Source organism: Leguminivora glycinivorella, chromosome 14 (assembly GCF_023078275.1).
Source record: "Leguminivora glycinivorella isolate SPB_JAAS2020 chromosome 14, LegGlyc_1.1, whole genome shotgun sequence".
NCBI classification, from domain to species: Eukaryota; Metazoa; Arthropoda; class Insecta; order Lepidoptera; family Tortricidae; genus Leguminivora; species Leguminivora glycinivorella.
This window is the reverse complement of record NC_062984.1, coordinates 13,975,792-13,997,583: the sequence shown is the minus strand read 5'-3', so window position 1 is coordinate 13,997,583 and position 21,792 is coordinate 13,975,792. Positions and strand designations below refer to the sequence as shown.

Below are 21,792 nucleotides of genomic sequence, written 5' to 3'. Positions count from 1 at the left end.
TAGATCAATAAAAAATAGAATTAGCGAGGGTTTAGTGTCAATTTTTTGATACCTATCAACAGTAAATATATTTTGCTTCATTACTTGGTGGTTTTTGACACATCGTTTACTTAGTAATAAAAAACACATATTTTGGACAAAAACTAAAAAAAACTACCGGACATACAGTGTTCTGCTTCTAAACTTATTTCGTATTTGAGGAGTTACAGTAATATGAACTAGTACAATTTTGCTGTTTTATATGGACCGGGTAATGCATGTTTAAATACATGCATGAAGTTTCGATAAGATAAGCGGATGTTTTAGTCGTAACCTATATATACAACGTGTTTCCGGTAACACTCAAAACCTCAGACACCTCGATTTTGAACAAACTGTTTTCAGGTGTTTAGTGTTAAGTGAAACACAGTGTATATTAGTCACTCAACCAAAAACGAACAGATTTTTTTTAATTGTACTGCGTTTTGTTAATATAAAATCCAGTTAGCACGTTAATTTTAACCAAATTTCAATCAAGCGAAATTCTTGTTTCGCTAACCCCTTGCCATATTTGACCCAATTCTTTCATTATGAAACGGTGCGGCGCTCGAACGTATCGATTTTTATGTTTAATGAAATGATCGGTGACACTGACACTATGTTTGCCAGTGCCCTTATGCTACTAATAAAAAAAAATGATCCTTGAAATTCTGGGCCTTTTACTGCGTTGTTCAGTTTTTAACCCCCGACGCAAAAACGTCGGGGTGTTATAAGCTGTCTGTCTATCTGTCTGTCTGTCTGTGGCATCGTAGCTCCCGAACGGATGAACCGATTTAGATTTAGTTTTATTTTGTCTGAAAACTGAGTTAGTCGGGAGTGTTCTTAGCCATATTTCATGAAAATCGGTCAAATATGTCGCGGTCGGGGGTTTTTTCAAAATTTTAATTTTGTGGTTAGGTTAGTTTTGGATGATTGGTCCCTGTTTTATTTATATTTGAATCAAGCATTTCATACGCCAACAGATGATTCAACATGATTCAAATATCACTAAAATATAAGTTCAGTTGAATGTATCTGAATGTACAATATTTATTTACGAGTGTTACAGCGCCCTTCACTAAAATCAGACGCACGGATCGGAAATCGTAGTGCGGCGCGATATGTCACGCGTACGCGTCGCGGCGACACGTCGTTAAGGAGACAGGTGCGGCGCGATATGTCACGCGTACGCGTCGCGGCGACACGTCGTTAAGGAGACAGGTGCGGCGCGATATGTCACGCGTACGCGTCGCGGCGACACGTCGTTAAGGAGACAGTGTTACAAATGAACGCTCTCGCGAGTACTGCGAACAACAATTACAGTAGGTAGATCTTTTATGTGTAAGACCTAACAGACGTAAGTTTTCTTAATCAATGTAAGAAGTCAAAATATGACGTGAATAGTTGAAAGTTATTTTAAATTTAAAATTAAAGTTTAACATACCTACACCTACACTAAGAGTTATTAATAATAAAATATTTATTTACATGAACATATTTACATAATTATATAAGAAACTAAGACTAAACTTAAAAGCTAGCTAATGTCTAAAATAGGCCCTTGAGGCATTGTACCAAGGATACTGGCGACATTTCCTCGCTGTATCGCAATGCTGATACGTTGAGCGAGGAAGTCGCCAGCTCTTCGGTCACCAGTTACCTCAACCAGACGCTTCGCGTAGTATTATGTATATTATATGAATTATACTATTTAGCAATAAAGCGTTCTTTTCGTACCAATACAAGGGTATAGACAAATCACAAGTAAAATTACCAATAAATAATACCTACGCGGGTATTCGCCCTTCATTAGAGTCCCACGCACGGATCAGAAATCGTAGTGCGGCGCGATATGTCACGAGTACACGCGGTGACATGTCGTTAAGGAGACAGTGTTACAAATGACGCTCTCGCGACACTAAACCCGCGAGCGCTGTGACACCTAAGCGAGTAACTATTACAGTAGATATTCTACAAATGAAAACGAAACATACATTCCAACAGGCGAGACATTAAATTTATAACCTTCAATTATGCAGAAATGATTAAATGTAGAATACTCTAACTTGCTGATCTAGTCTAAATTAAATAAGGTCTAAATTAGTAACATAAAAGGACCACGTGTTTTATATGTTTTCGAAAAATTACTTTACTTACTTTTTCCCAATTGTACATTAGGGTGGAGCAAAAAAACACTTTTCTGGAATTAGCAAACCTAAGGTACCGCCACATCAGAGCGTCGCGTGTCTCGGGGCGCGCAACGGACGTCTCCGCCACGCCGCCTAAGTGTAATTCAAAAAACGTCTCCTCAGTACATGCGCGTTTTTAGGTTTGAATGAGATTTTCAAAATTTCAACCCAGTTGAATTTTTAGGATTGTATGAGATTTTCAAAATTTCAACCCTTAGGCCGTTTTCACATTATCCGTTCCGATATCGGGTGTCGGACCGACATCCTACATCCGATAAACGCTTCCGATAATGTCGGATGTCGGTCCGATAAAACGCATTGTTCCAAATCAATGAAGTATGATTTTGTATCAAAAAATATTTAAAAAAAAAATATATTTAATAATTATAATAAGCACTATATTTCAAATATTTTATTGTAAAATTAAAATAACGAGCATAAAAATACTCAAGTGTGTGCAGGTAAAATAAATAATTTTACATTTAACTATATCTACTAAAACATGAAAAAATTAGTATCCGCAATTCGGACCGATGAATTACAATCTTTTTTTTTTCAACAGAAATTCATCATTAACAGCTGTTTAATAGACGCCATTTTTGTCACGCACACTACTACAAACGTATACCTACATTATATACGCACACATACAAATATTATCGGCCGACAGCTGGCGGGGGGTCCGGCATGCCAAAAATGTCGGAAGCGTCCTGCCGATATCGGCAGTTCGATGGTGCCTCGGGACAAAAGGTGCAAAAGGGACTACCTCTACATTCCTAATGACGTTTGAACGAAAATCACTTGGCCTAACTCATTTGGCCGAATTATGAAATGCCTAACGCTCTTTTGGCCTAACGATCATTTGGCATAATTTAAATTTTGCCCCAAAAATGACATTATCCAGAACCGATTCGCTGTTAGAAAGGTAGGTTTAGGTTAGGTTAGAACCGTGACCTCACACAAATCCGAATCGCTTCTAAATAATTTTTAAGAAAAAAAAAACCGTCGCCTTTCGGGTTCTGGTGAAAGCTACTTGCGAATGTTGGATTATGTAGAAATGTGTAAGTATTTTTTTAAACTGCTTTTAATGCTTTAATTATTAGATGGCAACACAAATGAATATACGTATAACGTTAAGGTTTGAGGAGTTTCCTCAATTCCTCATGAATCCGATTATATTACCTATAAGAAATCGAAGCTTGACAAACTTTGACTTCAAAACATATGCTTAACAAACATAACTAAATAAATGTCACTGTTCTGAACTTAAATGCATGCTTTTCTTACAAAAATACCAAAGTCACTATGAGTGTGCCGTTCAGGTTTGAGGAGTTTGGTTCTGGCCATCATCAGCAGTTCCACTGCACCAAATGTCACTGTTCTGGACGAAAGTGCATGCTGTTCTTATAAAAATACCAAAGTCACTATAAGTATGCCGTTCAGATTTGAGGAGTTCGGTTCTGACCATCATCAGAAATTCCACTGCACCAAATGTCACTGTTCTGGATGAAAGTGCATGCTGTTCTTATAAAAATGGCAAAGTCACTATAAGCGTGCCGTTCAGATTTGAGGAGTTTGGTTCTGGCCATCATCAGCAGTTCCACTGCACCAAATGTCACTGTTCTGAACGAAAGTGCATGATGTTCTTATAAAAATACCAAAGTCACTATAAGCGTGCCGTTCAGATTTGAGGAGTTCGGTTCTGACCATCATCAGAAATTCCACTGCACCAAATGTCACTGTTCTGGACGAAAGTGCATGCTGTTCTTATAAAAATGGCAAAGTCACTATAAGCGTGCCGTTCAGATTTGAGGAGTTTGGTTCTGGCCATCATCAGCAGTTCCACTGCACCAAATGTCACTGTTCTGGACGAAAGTGCATGCTGTTCTTATAAAAATACCAAAGTCACTATAAGCGTGCCGTTCAGATTTGAGGAGTTCGGTTCTGACCATCATCAGAAATTCCACTGCACCAAATGTCACTGTTCTGTACGAAAGTGCATGCTGTTCGTATAAAAATACCCAAGTCACTATAAGCGTGCCGTTCAGATTTGAAGAGTTCCGTTCTGGCCATCATCAGCAGTTCCACTGCACCAAATGTCACTGTTCCGTACCTAAATGCATGCTGTTCCTTTATTAACACAAAAATCACCATATGTATGCCTTTCAGATTTGAGGAGTTCCCTCGATTTCTCCAGGATCCCATCATCAGAACTGGGTTCTGAGAAAAATAGGACCAATCTGTATGTATATACATTCAATCAAAAAAAAAATTTTCAAAATCGGTCCAGGAACGACGGAGATATCGAGGAACAAACATAAAAAATAAAAAAAAAAAAAACATACAGACGACTTGATAACCGTCCTTCTTGAGATATGAGGCGACGGTTAAAAAGTGGGTTTTAACGGCGTTAGGCGAAACAATATTATGACATTTAAATTAGGCCAAATGATCATTATGCCAAAAAATATTAGGCGATCTAAAAATCGAAGAAAAAACTTTAGGAATCTAGATATACATCCCTATTAGGTTTGCTAATTCCAGAAAAGTGTTTTTTCGCTCCACCCTATTGTACATATTACTGCAGTTAAAGATAAATTTAGGTTACTTTAGCCAATAGCAAACAAGTAGATAAAGTTATTTTCATAACTATTTTGATAATTTAATAGTCAAATACTACTGAGGTAGGTCCGAACACTGATTTTAGTTGTCTAGTTTCAATTTTACCAAGGCAAACAAATTACGAAAAGCTATTAATAATTTCGTTTAGCCGATAGCTTTACTTTGTGATTAGATTACGAGTAAGTTTGCAACTTTGCGCTGTGGTACTGACACTAAATCTGTACAAAACTAATCAAGGTACTGTTCTATTTGAGAAGGCTCCGACTATTTGTTTACATGCTAGAATAGTTATTTATGTAACTGGTCTATAATAAGAAAGGCGAATTCGAAAGCCTCTCACACCACAGGATATAGATGAGCACCTCTCACACCCTATGGCGCTTTTTGCTCCTACGACCAGTTATCTACAATAAGTCATGTTGGTCATTTTTATTTATTTTATTTTATTTATTTATTAGGAGAACAAACAGAGTTAAATGTTATATTTGTATAAAAACTAAATTATATGGTAAACATGCATTTACCTCCACATCAGTTCTCACCGAGACATATGTACATTGATACATTGAGTTTACGTCTAAAATTATACGCATTAACTATTATGTTATATTTAAACAATTATGTTATTGTTTGGCAAGTAACCGAATAGTAAACATTATGTGACATACAGCATAATATAGGTATACAGAGTGGGGCCTGTAACAAAGGCGAAGAATTGAACTCTAGGCTATTCTCCTTATACTGATCAACATTTGTTCGGCGACTTTTAAAAATAACTTGTATTTTGATTTTTATCACCCTTGAAAGTTTTTTCTAAGAGGTAATGTATTGCGAATTCTGTTAAGTCTAAAGTGTGACAGACAACGTCAATGACAACAATAATGGCGTACATTGAAGCTAATATTTATTTTGTATGAAAAATTAAAAATTTAAAGACTTCATAATTTTTAAAAGTCACTTAACAAATGTTGATCAGTATAAGGAGAATAGCCTACAGTTCAATTCTTCGCCTTTGTTACAGGCCCCACTCTGTATAACTGTACACATAAAGAAAAGGAAAAAGGGCTTAGAGAATAACATTAATGACTTAAGTAAAAACTTATCTAACTATAGTTAGTTCAGGTAATTTTAAGTAAATTAGAACAAACAAAAAACTAACAAAAGTAATCTGATCATCCTTATCATTCTTCTGGGATTATTTGAAGGATTTGCTTTTTGTACTGAATCTTGGTTGTGTTAAAGATATCGACCGAGACGAGACTCTTATTGTAAGTGTCGCATATGCGACGCAGCGGCGCTCGCACGCCGGCGTTGGTGGCGGTGTTGGGCATCGTAGACTTATCAATAAAGGGTTACCTGAAAAATCGTCCAACAACTCCCATGCCGAACTGTCTCCGGTTGTTGTCAGCTGTCTAAAGAATTTGGGTATAGATGAGCTCCTCTCATACCCTATGGCACTTTTTGCTCCTACGACCAGTTCTCTAAGTCAAGTCGTCATAAGATAGTATAAGGTAAGGGATACCTGAAGAATCGTCCAACAACTCCCATGCCGAACTGCCTCCGATTGGTAAAGATGATCCGAGGGTAAAGATGAGCGCCGCTCACACACCACAGCACTTTTCTCCTACGACCAGTTCTCTAAGTCACATCGTCATAAGAAAAGATAAGACAAGGGTTACCTGAAGAATCGTCCAACAACTCCCATGCCGAACTGCCTTCGATTGGAGTTGTCAGCTAAGGGCTCAAGCATCGGTGTGTGGATGCGCGCGCCGCCCGCGCCCCACGACACGCTCCGCTCCGGCCGCCGGTACTCCACGCCACTGGAGCTTAGCGGAGACCGGGCGCTGTAACAATACAAAACATCAGAGCGGTTCCATATTAATGATGCCAATTCGTAGCTAACTCCCAAGGAACTATCCACACTCAGGCGACGCATGTCGTAAGACGCGGAACGAACGTCAGCGCCGCACCGCCCGAGTGTAATTTAAAAAACGTCTCCTCAGTACAATTTGTATAGGAAAGACGAAAGACGCGCCCCAAGCGACGCGCTTGCGAAGCGTTCCGGTCCGCGTCTTACGACGTGCGTCGCCTGAATGTGGGTTGCCGCTAAGGTGGTTTTAGTGTCACGCGTAACGACCCGCACGACTAATTTGTATGAAGTTGATGTTGACGTCCGCGTGGACCCATCCGCTTTAAAGCTCGGCCACACATGGCGCGTTTTCATAGCGTAGGCGGAGCGGTAGCGGAGCGTCAACGGAGCGCAACGATAGCGGTGCGCCGGACGAACGCTGGCGTTGCGCCCAGCGGACGCCGGCGGGAACTAACGAGCGCGGATTGCGAGCGGAATGCGCGCGGATTGCGAGCGGAATGCGCGCGGATTGCGAGCGGAATGCGCGCGGATTGCGAGCGGAATGCGCGCGGATTGCGAGCGGAATGCGCGCGGATTGCGAGCGGAACGCGGCGCACCGCTATCATTGCGCTCCACTGATGCTCCGCTAACGCTACGCTATCAAAACGTTTTATGTGTGGCGGAGGATTTACTCTAAAACGCTCCCTGAATTTAATACAAATTAGTCCAATGCGGATCGCTCCGCGTGGTCGGTACAAGTGACAGTAAAACCAGCTTAAGAGTATTGAAGGATAACATGGTTAGTTTCTTTACACCTATATTGTCTGGGGTCTGGGATATACGCGCGCGAATGAGGGACAATTAACGCAGGTTATTCGACAATTTTGACATCCACCCGCCATCTTCAATTGCACGTGACCATGATGTAGGTAACTGCGTAGAAATATCGGTAGCTTGACAAAAATCAAAACGGTAATACATGGGTAGGGTACCTAATACTGATTAACGTAATCACGGTCTACGTCTCGGGCAATATAAATCTACCTATTTCTTAGGGACCATCCACACTCATAAGACGCATGTCTCGGGGCGCGCAACGGACGTCTCCGCCACGCCGCCTGAATGTAATTCAAAAAACGTCTCCTCAGTACATTTTGTATAGGAAGGACGTAAGACGCGCCCCCAGGCGGCGCAACGCGCGCCACGCCACCGCCACGCCGCCTGGGGCGCGTCTTACGTCCTTCCTATACAAAATGTACTGAGGAGACGTTTTTTGAATTACACGAGGGTGCGGTGTGCTGATGACGGGAGGACTTACGGAACTAACTTGTTCCGTCTATTGTCCTTTGAGTCGTCGGCAACCCGAACCCTCCTTGGAACTTGTACACTCCTTTTTACTGTGTACTTAACACAGCAAAAGGGAGTGTACAAGTTTCTAATGGGGTGGCAACGCGCATGTGACACTGTTTGAGTTGCAGGCGTCCATAGGTTACGGTGACCGCTTTACATCAGGCGGACCGTATACTTGTTTGCCACCGACGTAGTATAAAAAAAAAACTTTCAGGCGGCGTGGCGGAGACGTCCGTTGCGCGCCACGAGACACGGGACGCTTAAGTGGGAACGCTGCCTTAGGATGAGATTAATTGAGACTGTTGCAGTTTCAATCAATAAGCGTCCTTTTTTAATAATTTTGTATTTACCTCTAAAATCCAATTTACTCGAGCTATCACTTAGAAGCTTTTAATTATAAAGCCGCTTACTAAATTATTAAAGCAGTAACGTCGTTGTCCTCTGTGTGGGTTACATAATAATATTAATGATTTATTGAATAATTCCATTGGCAGCCACTTCCATGAAACCTACCTACGCAAATAAAATAAGGCAAAATAACACAATTATGTAGGTATTACAACCCTCGCCTACTTTGAAGAGTAGGATAAAATGAGGTGGGTATACCTATTTACTACGAATATTTGTTGGTGAATTATTAAATACTAAATAGTAAAATCCGTACTAATATTATATATGGGAAAGTGTGTGTGTCTGTTTGTTTGTCCGTCTTTCACGGCAAAACGGAGACGTGATTTTTATATGGAGATAGTTGAGGGGATGGAGATTGACATAGGCTACTTTTTGTCTCTTTCTAACGCGAGCGAGGCCGCGGGCAAAAGCTAGTAATATAATTATAAATTTGATCTTGGTTCCAGATTTCTATGTACACCGTGTTTTTTTTTTGTTTTTCGTTAAATACGACTCGTCCCTAGTTGCATTATCAGGAATTAACTGAAATTGATAAACCGGATGTCAATTTTAGTTACTTTTTAACCGACTTCAAAAAAGGAGGAGGTTCTCAATTCGACTGAATGTTTTTTTTTTTTTTCTTTTTGTATGTATGTTACTCGATATCTCCGAGAATCGTGGACCGATTTTCAAAATTTTTTTTTGATCGAACCGGTATAACCCCGGGATGGTCCCATTGGCACTAAGTCAGGGTCTGATGATGGGATCCTGGAGAAATCGAGGGAACTCTTCAAATGTTATAGGCACATGTAATGTTTTTAGTCTATTTTTCAAAGGTACACCAGTATTTACGTCTGATGGTAATAATTTTATGTGGCTGAGCTGATGATGGAAGGTCAACTCCTCAATGGTTAGGAGTTAAAGGATAATTCTTTCACTACTGTACATGTATTCGGACTGATACATATAATATCACTAGGAACCACTAAAAATCAACAAATAAATAAATTTTTTAACAAAAAATAAAACCGCCTTCAAAAATAAGCGCGTTACAAAACACGGAGAGAAACTAAAAAGCCAAAAATAATAAACCTTTCAATTCAGATTTCTTATCGTATTGCAATAAGCTAAACATCCAAATTATAAACAAATCAATTATTTTTGGAGTCGGTACCAGCCTGTGTATGGTTGGGTGGGGCAAACAGGCAAGGCGACGAACAGGTCTGGTACCGACTACAAAAATAATTGATTTGTTTATAATTTGGATGTTTAGCTTATTGCAATACGATAAGAAATCTGAATTGAAAGGTTTATTATTTTTGGCTTTTTAGTTTCTCCGTGTTTTGTAACGCGCTTATTTTTGAAGGCGGTTTTATTTTTTGTTAAAAAATTTTTTTATTTAAAAAAATGTAGCATTTTCATATATTAAAGTATCTGGCACATGTCATAATAAAATAATACTAAGACCTATCTAAGACTAAGACGTTATACTTGTAAAGGCCGTACTTACTAAACTTATTGAGCTTTTTTTTATAATAACTTGATAATAGTACGAGTTAAGACAGAGTTAATTACACGATACCGTATCTTTACGCCGAAAATTGTGTCAAATAATACCATATCCAAATTAATTATGCACGTCACAAAATAGGGTTAAATTGATTTTAAATAAAAATCAAATAGGAAACGCGACCGCCACCTAAACTTTTTAATTCAAAGTTTCCCAGGCTAATAAATATTGTAAACACCTAAGTAGGCTCTGTAAAAACAGCACAGATTCTAGGGAAAATAGCGCAAGGGAAAGATGAGCGAACGGTAATATAATTTTATTACGTTACGACATCTATAGGATATCATAGAAGGATGAGGAAGAAAGATATGAGTGCTGAGATGACGAAAGATAAAGGAGAACGGAAGAGGAAGACATGTTGTACCGACACCGACCCCACATATAACGTGGGATAAAGGTAGGACTTAATGGCATAAGACACTCCATGGAGGTACAATTATAAAGAGATGACTTGGGGGAGGGGGAGATTACCAAACGAGTTGCTCTTATGGAATCATCAATAGGAGTGATAGAGTTATTTGTCGTAGTCACAGTCTCGCTGTTTTATTCCCCACTAACATTAGTACGGATGTCGGTAGACAGAAAACAACTCGTCCAAATTACGTAGATTGTGAGAACTCTTAAAACGTCTTTTTAATTTCGTCGCAATGCATTTCATCCCCCACTAACTCTTACGTACAACACGTATATTTATTACTTAATACGTGTATGGTTCACTCATTCCGCTACTACATCGTGTAGATTCGTCCCCGTTGGGTGCTCTCTAACCCAAAGTAGAATAGGCAAAAGTAAGGCAGTTTCCGCTACTAAACTATAAGATTAAATCTCAGAATTTACAGACCCATGTCACAAAGATGTGGGTAAAATGATATCGGCATGAGATAAGATGTTACATGATTCTAGCCATTTATTTTAACTGATCTAATAATATATTGACTTTAGCTTATCTGGTACCTAACCCTAGTGGTTAGTTAGTTAACCTTTTACTAAGCCTGTAGAAATTTTGGGGTATTAAAAACCCATTTCCTGTATAAATTCATGAAACAGATGTAGTGCGAAAAAATTTGCCTTCGAATTGTTACGGAAACGTACGAACGTGTCATGCTATTTCAGTCAGTGTCAGTACAAGACGTACTGACATTGACTGAACTAGCATGACAAATACGAACGTTTCCAAAGGAAACCCTTTTTGCACTGCATCTGTAAAAGCTATTAAAATACTGTATGTACCTGCCTACTGTAAAATTATGTTACGACTTGACAATTCAAAAGAGAATTTAATAACTATGCTAACTTTTCTAGATCAAAGGAAGTCTTTAAATGAAGTAACACCGTGAAAATATTTTCTTTTAGTACAATAAATTCCGGTTCTAATTAAATAAGGATGAAAAACTTGCGGCTTCATAAACTCATCACAGTAAGATGAAAATCTAAGTGTATTTATAAATTATAAGGAACGAGGAGCTAATTATTCTGTCAAGTTAGCGCAACATGGCGTTATTAGCCGAGTTTGGCTCGGCTGAGCGCGATTATGGCCCAAACTTGCTCAAACTTGGCTCCAAGTTACTCAGTACGTAGGGTACACTTCATAACCTCTGTCAAACTAGTTCCGTGGTTTAACAATCGGTGGTTAAAGTACTTTTTGGCATTTGCGAGATCCGGGGAGCGATTTTGATTAATAGTTATCGGTTCAATCATGTGTCAAAGTATGCGCCGCGTTTCAAGTGTTACCAAGGAAATCAATATGGCTCGGCCTTGCTCTTCCTCGTGGGCGGTGGAGAGGCTATTCAGCTCAACCCAGTTATATGTTATCTTTCCGCGTACAGTTGAATCCAAAAATCTGTGTACATTTCTTCACTTTAACGCATTGCAATAAGGTGAAAAAGGTACACATATTTATGAATTCGACTGTACTACCAACGTCTCAATGTAACTTGACGATCTCTTCCCCTGACAACAATTCTGATATACAAGGAGAGCTGCTCTGCTAATTAAATATTTTGTATGTATAAAACAAGAGCTGGAGTGTTTCTACCTTTCAGCAGTAGCTTAATGAATAATTAAATTCTTGCTTTATACCTACGCAGGGAAAAACAAATGAGATTAATTTGATGAACCCTGCGCTGTGGATATCTCCTGTATTTTTTTACTTATTGCATTTATTGTCATAGATTATTGTAAATTAAATAAAGGACTATTTATATTCTCATTTCTATTATTAAAATAATGGAAATCTATCTAATATCAGTACTTCAGTACCCGGCTCGTACCAATGAGTTCTTCTGAACTTATGTGCGAATGTCATTTGATATTTGCCAGTCGCTTTTCGGTGAAGGAAAACATCATGAGGAAACCGGACTAATTCCAATAAGTCCTAGTTACCCTTCGGGTTGGAAAGTCAGATGGCAGTCGCTTTCGTAAAACTAGTACCTACGCCAAATCTTGGGATTAGTTGTCAAAGTGGACCCCAGGCTCCCATGAGCCGTGGCAAATGTCGGGATAACGCAGGAGGATGATGATCTAATATTAGTACTGAAAGAAGTATCTCACTCACTCTCTTCTCTATTTTTCTTAGAAAAATAATACCTAATGCCAGACATAACGAAACAAGTATTTAAATGGAATTGTATTAATTAGTTGCCTGGCAACAAATAATTCAGTCTAGGTCGGGTATTCGATACAAAAATACTAAGAATCGTACCTATTCAAAGAACCGCCCGTGTTTGTTACTGATTTAGTAAGTAAACTGTTATTGTTTTAGCAGGTTTCCCTATAACAATTTGTTTTGGCACAAAATCAGGCCCCGTAGCCGAATGTCATTTCTGCGATGGGAAATGAAGACGAAACGCCGCGAAAGGTAGTCTGGCTTTGTCGCGCTAATACGCAAGAGCGATAGAGATAGATATCTACGAGCGTTTCGTTTCGTGAGCGTTTGTGAGCATTTGTGCCATTCGGCTACGTACCCTGAATAGGTAGTATTTATATATAAACCCTTAGCCTCTAGCGACCCACCATACAAAAAAATTGCCAGTCAAATTTGAATCCACGATACAGGGCTGAATTTCTTTTGTTTGAAAATCGAACGAATCGAAACAAAAGCAACTCAATTCTATTTAAAATAGATTAAAATTTCACCGTAGGTATTTTGTCCTAGTATTAGGACGTTGAACCCCAGGAGGTTAAGGCAAATATTTGCCTGGCTATTTAAACTAGATATATTTTGCGTGAAGATAAGTATAAATATTTCAACACAGGCCTTCTTCAGCTTACATTGACCAATCCGTGTCGGAATATCTTATATAATTTATTTATTTTATTTAATCAGACGTCTTTGCGCGAACTTGTCTGCGTGGTGCGCAATAAAGAACGGCGCAGCAAAAAAAAACGCCATCTAATATCGCCCCCGATGTGGAGCATACTTCTTCATAACCACAAAATTTAAATTTAAAAAATAAAACCCCGACATAGTGGACTGATTTCCATAAAACACGGCTAACAACACTTCCGACTAATTCAGCTTTCAAACAAAAAAAAAACTAAATTTAAATCAGTCCATCCGTTCGGGAGCTAACTAGACAGAGACACACACACACAGACAAACAGAGACACGTCAAACTTATAACACCCCGTCGTTTTTACGTCGGGGGTTAATAACGGCGAGCGTCATGTGTCATGTAATGACTTAGCATAGCGTCTTTAATAATAATAAAAGTTGTACCTCTTTGCTCCGTCGATCTCGTCGTCATGGTGCGCAATGGAAGGCGGCGCAGCAAAAAACACGTCATCCACGTCACACTCCTCTTGCGGCGCACTGCTCCGAAAAGATCGTGACCACTGCGCACCCGATGACTGCCGCGATCGCCGCGTCACCGCCTGGGAATAAAACCGTTTTTTAAATACTGATTTATTTTGACGCACAACCGTAAAATTCTGCCACTAGAATTCACGTGCTGCGTCGGGCTACGAACACGCGCACTCATTGAAAATGCGCCTCATTCGGGGGCGAAACATGTTGAACAATCGTCAACTGTTTAATACCTATACTGACGCGGTTTTGACATTATATTTTCACCCCCTTATTCATAAACGTACTCTAAAGTTATCAAGCCGATAAAGTTCGTTTGTCCCTTTCTATCACACCAATACGCCGGCTTGATAACTTTAGAGTACGTTTATGAATAAGGGGGTATACTATATTTAATACTCTAGAAAGCTCTAAAACGGCAAGCGTCGTGACCCTTAGGGTGAAGCCACATGAATGTAAGTACTTAATTTCAGCCGCTCAATTTCGATCACGCTAACACAACTTACACGTGATCACGTGACACGGTGTTTGGGATCACGATCTAAATTTCGGTTATCTGGCTTCACTACAAAGGTTTCCGCAACTATGAGAAAGTAACAGCCGTTCATACTGATGTAAACAGCTACGTAATTTTATAGCGTCACGTTTTTCGTTTTCGTTACGTACTCAATTAACGATGATGAGAATCTACCACCAGAGTGCTTAAATTAGGTATATGAATGAATATGTTGCCTTTGAAGTGCCATTTTATGACACCTTCTGCTTTTGTGTATTTTTCTATTCTATATCTCTGGATTGTTGCTCAGTATGGACTAGTATCACTGGGAAGTTCCTTCCGGAATATCTCTGACGCGGCAGCATCTTGGCCCATTATTTACGATCCCGTAGCAGCGGCGCCGATCCCAAAAGACATCGCTTTTATAATTTATTGCTCGGAAATATGGTAGCCTAATTCTTACGCCATATATTTAAGGCCTACTGAATAAAAAATATTGGGGTCAGGTTGGGCGAGTGCATGTAAAAATGTCGGAGGCGGTCATTAATTTTAAAGTACATTGCTTGAGAGTTTGACGGAATCACGGTAATGGTACAGCACATTAATTTTAATGTATATTGACTTTACATTAAGGACTGGCGACTTAAGAGCTTGACCTCTGTCTTTAACATATAATACGCTATGTACCGATAGGTAAATTAAGGTTGTTTTGCGTTTGTTTTCGACTACGAAGAAAAACAAGACATACGGCCGGTTCAAACTTTATCATTTGTCAAAAAATGGCTGTAAATACTAGGTACCATATTTACTACGTCTATAGATCGGACATATCAGAGTTAACGCGTTCATACTAAAAAGAAAAGTAATTTACTCTTACACGTGCTATCGAATTCAAATTAAATAGCCACCATTTTTTAAATGAAATATTCGAGTAAATTGAAAACCTTTAAGTACCTAGTAATGAGGTCACCCATTTAACTTTTAATTTAATAATATTAAAAAAAATTCAATTTCAATATCTGAAAGTGATTATACGCCTCGTTATTTTATATAAATAGTAGGTAGTTTCAGCTGCAGAATGTGGTAACTTACAAAATATATAGGTACTTAGTTATTAACAGCATTTTCATTTCATTCTTTAAATTCCATACGCCTAATAACAAGTTCTATAAATATCCAAGAAATAATCCTCATAGTAACAAGGCATTTGAACACGAAGGGTTTCATTTTATGAACTCGGATCTTACAAAGCTTTTAATAGCCTTTCCACTTTACGAAAGCTATTATACGTTATAACAATTATATTATCATTCCATTAAACCCCTACAAATTAATACATCATGAAAGCAGTGACGAGCCATTGAATATTAAAATGTAAACAATCAAGTGAATAAATTGATTTGGATGAAAGGATTAATGACAAAATTTTACATAATTAACACTATGTTTATGGTTCAGTTAACAATTCAATTATTTCTAGACCTAAGGCCAATCGAGCTGCTGTCTGAGTGTAAATATAGGTATTATACGTTCTACGTAAATTTGAACACCCTTATAGACCTCGAGCTACGGACAGGTTTCCACGACTAATCGCCTCTTATCAGATGAGACATAGTTTAGAAGCTATTATGAACAAAAAAAAATCGTTAAAAATACATAGATACATATCAGCAAAGAGGATCGAGTATTATAGAGAGTTACTGTCGAAGTAAAATGTGTAATCACAGTGCATAGACTGCCATCTCTTGACACAGGCTTAAAACTTTTGAACCTCAGTTTTGACAATTTGGCCCATGTTCTTAGCTTTATATGTGTTAAAATGTCAAATATTAATATTAGCGCCATCTAGCTGAGCGTACCCCAAAGGTGTAATGCCATCTAGGCCACCGTACCTTTTTCTGTATGGTACTGAGGTACGTTTTTAGGGTTCCGTAGCCAAAATGGCAAAAACGGAACCCTTATAGTTTCGTCATGTCCGTCTGTCCGTCTGTCCGTCTGTCCGTCTGTCCGTCTGTCACAGCCGATTTACTCGGAAACTATAAGTACTACAGTGATGAAATTTGATGGGAATATGTGTTGTATGAACCGCTACAAAATTATGACACTAAATAGTAAAAAAAAAGAATTGGGGGTGGGGCCCCCATACATGTAACTGAGGGATGAAAATTTTTTTTTCGATGTACATACCCGTGTGGGGTATCAATGGAAAGGTCTTTTAAAATGATATAAAGTTTTCTAAAAAACATTTTTCTTAAAGTGAACGGTTTTTGAGATATCAGCTCTCAAAGTCGTAAAAAGTATGTCCCCCCCCCTCTATTTTTATAACTACGGGGTATAAAATTCGAAAAAAAATAGAGGTGATGCATGCTAATTAACTCTTTCAACGATTTTTGGTTTGATCAAAGTATCTCTTATAGTTTTTGAGATAGGTTGATTTAACTGTAATTTTGGCAGGTGTATAAATTGACATAATAAGTTTATTATATTTGCTGCTACGGAACCCTTTGTGCGCGAGCCCGACTCGCACTTGGCCGGTTTTTATTTTCTTAGACTTTATCTGTCTATACGGAGTTATATATGTCTTTGATATCAGTTAACCACTATACTAAGTGGCGCCCAGTTTTCTCGTGGCCCTCGGTGTAGGGGCATTCCACGAGAAAGTCGCTTACGACATGCTTTTGCCTTGTATGGCAGCTAAATCAATCAAATCCGTAAAGGTCGAGAAAATACTGCCAATTGGTTAACCAAATCATGAAAGGTTGTCAGACACAACTTCGCTATCTTAGCGTCTTCAGAAGTATTAGAAGAATTGCATGTCGTAAGCGACATTCTCGTGGAATGCCCCCATATTACTCGTAACTTTTGAAGTAATTACGCTAGACCAAACGCATGGGTACTGCGCATTTCGTGTTTACTTCACCTGATGTTTCTCCAAGTGGTTTAAAATTAATTTCGTTTTGAATCACTTTTTCATGTTCTTGGTTTTTTTTACCTACAAAACTCAGCTTTCATTAAACAAAGCTCCAGCTAATCGCTGGCAATAATGGGTAGTTCGAGCGTGACCAGTGCATTTCTAAGTCTTTCAGTAAAGTAGACGATCGTATCAAACTGAGCATTTAGCTGGAAAAGTTAAGCGCTTATAACTTAGCTTAGCAGCTAGCTTTATGAAAGTGGTGGATCTGGATTGGTTAGGTACAGTACAACATGGCAAAAAGCTTTCCCTAAAAGGTAACAACTACGAATTCTTCATAAATATACCGCTTTAGCAAATATAATTGTACTAGCTTTTGCCTGCGGCTTCGCTCGCATTAGAAAGAGACAAAAGTAGCCTATGTCACCCTCCATCCGTTCAAATATCTCAACTTAAAAAATCACGACAATTCGTCGCTCCGTTTTGCCGTGAAGGACGGACAAACAAACAGACACACACACACTTTCCCATTTATAATATTAGTATGGATTGCAAACATGCAATTTAGGTAGTTACAAAGTTTTTTTTATTTTATTTCAATTACTTTAAAAATGAAACTATTTTAAAAACATCAGAACTTCAAACGTTCATAAAAGATGCTAGGCACCATTCTGAACGCAATAAAATGCCCCATCTGCGCATTTAATGGCCGTCGTCATTTCCCGCCGTCTCTAGCAGATTGTGCCTCTCTGGACGGTTATTCAGAAATCACTTAACCGTTCAGTATATAAACATTTCCATCAAAACTAAGTTGCTAAGGAGCTCGAGCCCAAGTTACACTGGTCATGAGCCGCCGTCGAGATAAAATGTTTTGTTAAGCTAGTTAGCTTCTCTGGGTATTTACCTAACTTTTAAATACTTAACCTAGGAAACTAGGTTAGGTGCTAGCACCTGTGGCGATAATGGCGTCTGTCTTAACAATTAACTATGTCTAGCTTCAACGCTTTAATGTAGCTCTCAGCATGTTCATTGTTTATTAGTCTCATATTTTGCTTAACTTAAAACCGCGGCTATAGGCTAGCCTCCGCCATCGCCATATGATTGCTCAGTTTATCCTTACATTAATACTGATTCATATGACTTGCAGTTATACTAACGATAAGAAATAATGCGTGAGCCGTAGCACGCTTTCCTTGCCAACGCGTAGCTCGCCACGGAACACGAATTCCTTCGCGGCAGCCTTGGGATTACTCCTAGCTTGTAATTTAGGTTTACCCTTGAATCACCGACAGACACTTGTTCGAATATTATTTCAAAGACAACGTTTCAAATAATTTAATTTCATCGACAGTTCATATCATAGAACAATCAACACAAGTAAAATCAAACCGTAGACTTTTATTTCGTAGATAACTTATTCCGAGTATACTTTACATCGTGGTATTTCATTTCATGTTTTTTCATTTCATTTTGTTTTACATTAAATACAATTCGTTACGCATAATATTATTTCAATTATGTTTCTTTCTAAAATTGTACAATTTGTAAACTGTTTGTTTAGTCACAGTTCTAACCTAACCAAAACCTACTCGGTAAGCTGGTCGTTTTTGTGTGTGGTCACAGTTCTAACCTAACCTAAACCTACTCTGTAAGCTGGTCGTTTTTGTGTGTGGTCACAGTTCTAACCTAACCTAAACCTAATTTAAAAGCCATTGGTTGTAGTGTAGGTCGCAGTTCTAACCTAACCTAAACCTACTCGGTAAGCCGTTTGTTTCTGTGTGATCACAGTTCTAACCTAACCTAAACCTACTCTGTAAGCCGGTCGTTTTTGTGTGTGGTCACAGTTATAACCTAACCTAAACCTACTCTATAATTTAAGCCAATGGTCATAGTTTAATTATGGGCGTAAATATGTGATGTGCCATGATAAAATCGACAATTTGAAGTTTCCTAGAATAGAAACATCTATTAACGTGTAGTACGACAAATGACAAAGTATTGTAATAATACGTCGAATAAATGAATTGCGATGTTTTGTAGTTCTGCTATTTGAAGTACTTTGAAACGAATCAGCGATGAAACAATATTCGTTGAATAGTATTTATAATAACTAAGAAAATTTCAAATAAATAGTAGTTGAAACAAAATTACTCGAAACAATTTTACTCGAACTAAACTTTCGATGATTTGTTGTCGATGAAATGATATTCGATGAAAAGTTTGTCGGCGAAACAAGGGTGGTACACCTGTAATTTATCTTAGTTGTCAAAAAGCCTAGTTTAGTTAACAACATAAGAAAGGCCAGGCCAGGCACCGCTAAGCATGAGCCGGTCCACGCGGTCCTTGCCAGGCATGTAGACTGACCACCACACCGCCGCAAAATGAGCCGCTCAGAAGGCTACTTTCTCTTCTTAACTTTCCACAGAGCTATTAGTTTTTTTTTCTACTCCCGTGTTGTTATTCGTCATTTACAGTGTCGTGAATAGATCGTTAAAACCCTACATAAAAGATGCCCGCCCCCGCCCGGCGCCCCGCGCACCCACGCGTACGATATAGCTCTTAAAGCATTGTTAGGAAGCCTTTAAGAAATATAGCGTGGGTGCGCGTGACGCCGGGGGCTGGCGGCGGCGCGGGGGAGTGCGAGCGACAGGGTGAGTGCAGGAACAGAGGGGAGGCCAACGCGTCAAAATACAGAAAATAGTGCGAATTTCACGAAAGTTATTCTAGAAAAAGTTATTGCCTGTGTGGTGACGGGTTAAGAATTTCACCACCCCCTTTCTTCCCGTGGGTGTCGTAGAAGGCGACTATGGGATATGGGTTAAATTGTGGCGTAGGCGAGAGGCTGGCAACCTGTCACTGCAATGTCACAGTTTCGTTTTCTTTCAACCCCTTATTTGCCAAGAGTGGCACTGAAACTTTAGTAGTTTCATGTGTTCTGCCTACCCCTATATGGGATACAGGCGTGATTGTATGTATGTAGGTATGTTATTCTAGAAAACTATTAAAAAGTAAGTGCATGGTCGTAGAAAAAGTATTGTATGCAACGGTGTTTAACTGAGTCAAAAAATACTCGTGGCGTCTTTATTAACAATTTTCGGCTTCGCCTCAAATTGTTACTCACGCCACTCGTCTTTTTTGACCTCACTTAAACGCCAGTTGCATAAAATACTATAGTGATACTGACATTGACAGTAACAACACAAGAAAGTCCGCTAGTCAAGGGCGGGGAAACGCTGCGCTGTTCTTGCTGGAAAAAGCGGGGCGTGCAATAATAGTCACAGGCCATACAAGAAAGGCCGCGCAAGGCTGATATTGTTAGAGCCCCTCTCTCTCTTGTGAAGCTCGTCGTAGGAGCACTGAGATTTAAATTCTAACCCTATTTACAAACTCCCCTTAGAATCCGATCTCTCGTACATTCTATGATACACAGTAACATAAGAAAGGCCGTTAAGCGTGAGCCGTGCCACGTTGTCCTTGCCGGAGCGCGGGAGCGCGGGGGACATGACCTTGTCTACTGCTGCATAATTCTATGTTCAATAGCTCTGAGGTTTCTTTCTTCCCCTTAATTTTCAAAATCGAATAGTTTTTCAGTGGTACTTACAGTAACAACATAAGAAAGGCCGCTAAGCGTGAGCCGTGCCACGCTGTCCTTGCCGGGGCGCGGCAACACGGGGGGCGCGGGCTCGTCCGCCGCCGCGGGCGCCGGCAGCACGTCGGGCCGCTCGTGCGATCGCCCCCGCGCCTCTCTCGGTGCCGCTCCCGATGCTCCATACATACTGGAAATATAAAAATATGTTTACTTGAAATAACCTAAACAGTTCGTCCCAAACTTAGATCAGGCCCCGTAGCCGAATGGCATTTCACCGACGCGAAACGAAAACGAAACGCCGCGAAAGGTAGTCTGGCTCTGTCGCGCCAATACGCAAGAGCGATAGAGATAGATATCTAGACTAGCGTTTCATTTCGTGAGCGTTTCGTGAGCGTTTGTGTCATTCGGCTAGCATACTGCATACTGATCATTAGAGAATCGCCTTTTAGCACCTTCTTTCTCAGACACTAGCGCGCCCCAATTTCCAAATCTGTCAGACCTAGTGAACCTAAGTGACGGAAAATGGGGAAGTTCACAACAAATAGGTAATCTAAATGTTGTAATTTTTCCTTTATGGCTAAGTCCCATGATGCTGTGTAATACAAGTGAAACAAATTTTGACACTATTTTAAATCATGTCAATGGCTGAATGCCGGATAGGCTGTACCCTTCAATTAACTTAGCTAACCTGTCAGAAAATAATAAAGGCAGACAAATGTTGAACGAATGACATCACAAAAATCTACTTTCGAGAAATTTAATTTCTGTTTTATTCGTATGCAAAGCTTTGATATTGCAAAGCTATTTACACTGACTGGCTCCGATTCTCCATTAAATGCTATAACATTTCCTTTGTTTTGGAATGGCGTTCAATATCATAGGAAATTCCAATTGTTAACAGAGCACAGGACAGTCAAAGTGTTAGCAGACCTGTATAAATGAACTCTCTGGATGAATAGCCTCGTACCTAGGCTAGAGGTCAAACTGTTGATGAGAAGTGGAC

General features: G+C 39.3%; 1 protein-coding gene across 2 annotated transcripts in view; it reads right to left on the bottom strand.

Annotated features, from left to right (window-relative positions):
• Window positions 1-21,792, bottom strand: part of LOC125233106 (inactive rhomboid protein 1) — a 243,103-nt gene that overhangs the window by 22,907 nt on the left and 198,404 nt on the right. For both annotated transcript variants that reach the window (XM_048138968.1, XM_048138969.1), the window contains exons 3-5: window positions 20,802-20,976; window positions 13,707-13,861; window positions 6,509-6,673 (exon numbers count right to left, since the gene is read on the bottom strand). In XM_048138968.1, coding sequence (XP_047994925.1) covers window positions 6,509-6,673; window positions 13,707-13,861; window positions 20,802-20,976 — 495 coding nt within the window. The remainder of the gene's footprint in view (window positions 1-6,508; window positions 6,674-13,706; window positions 13,862-20,801; window positions 20,977-21,792) is intronic.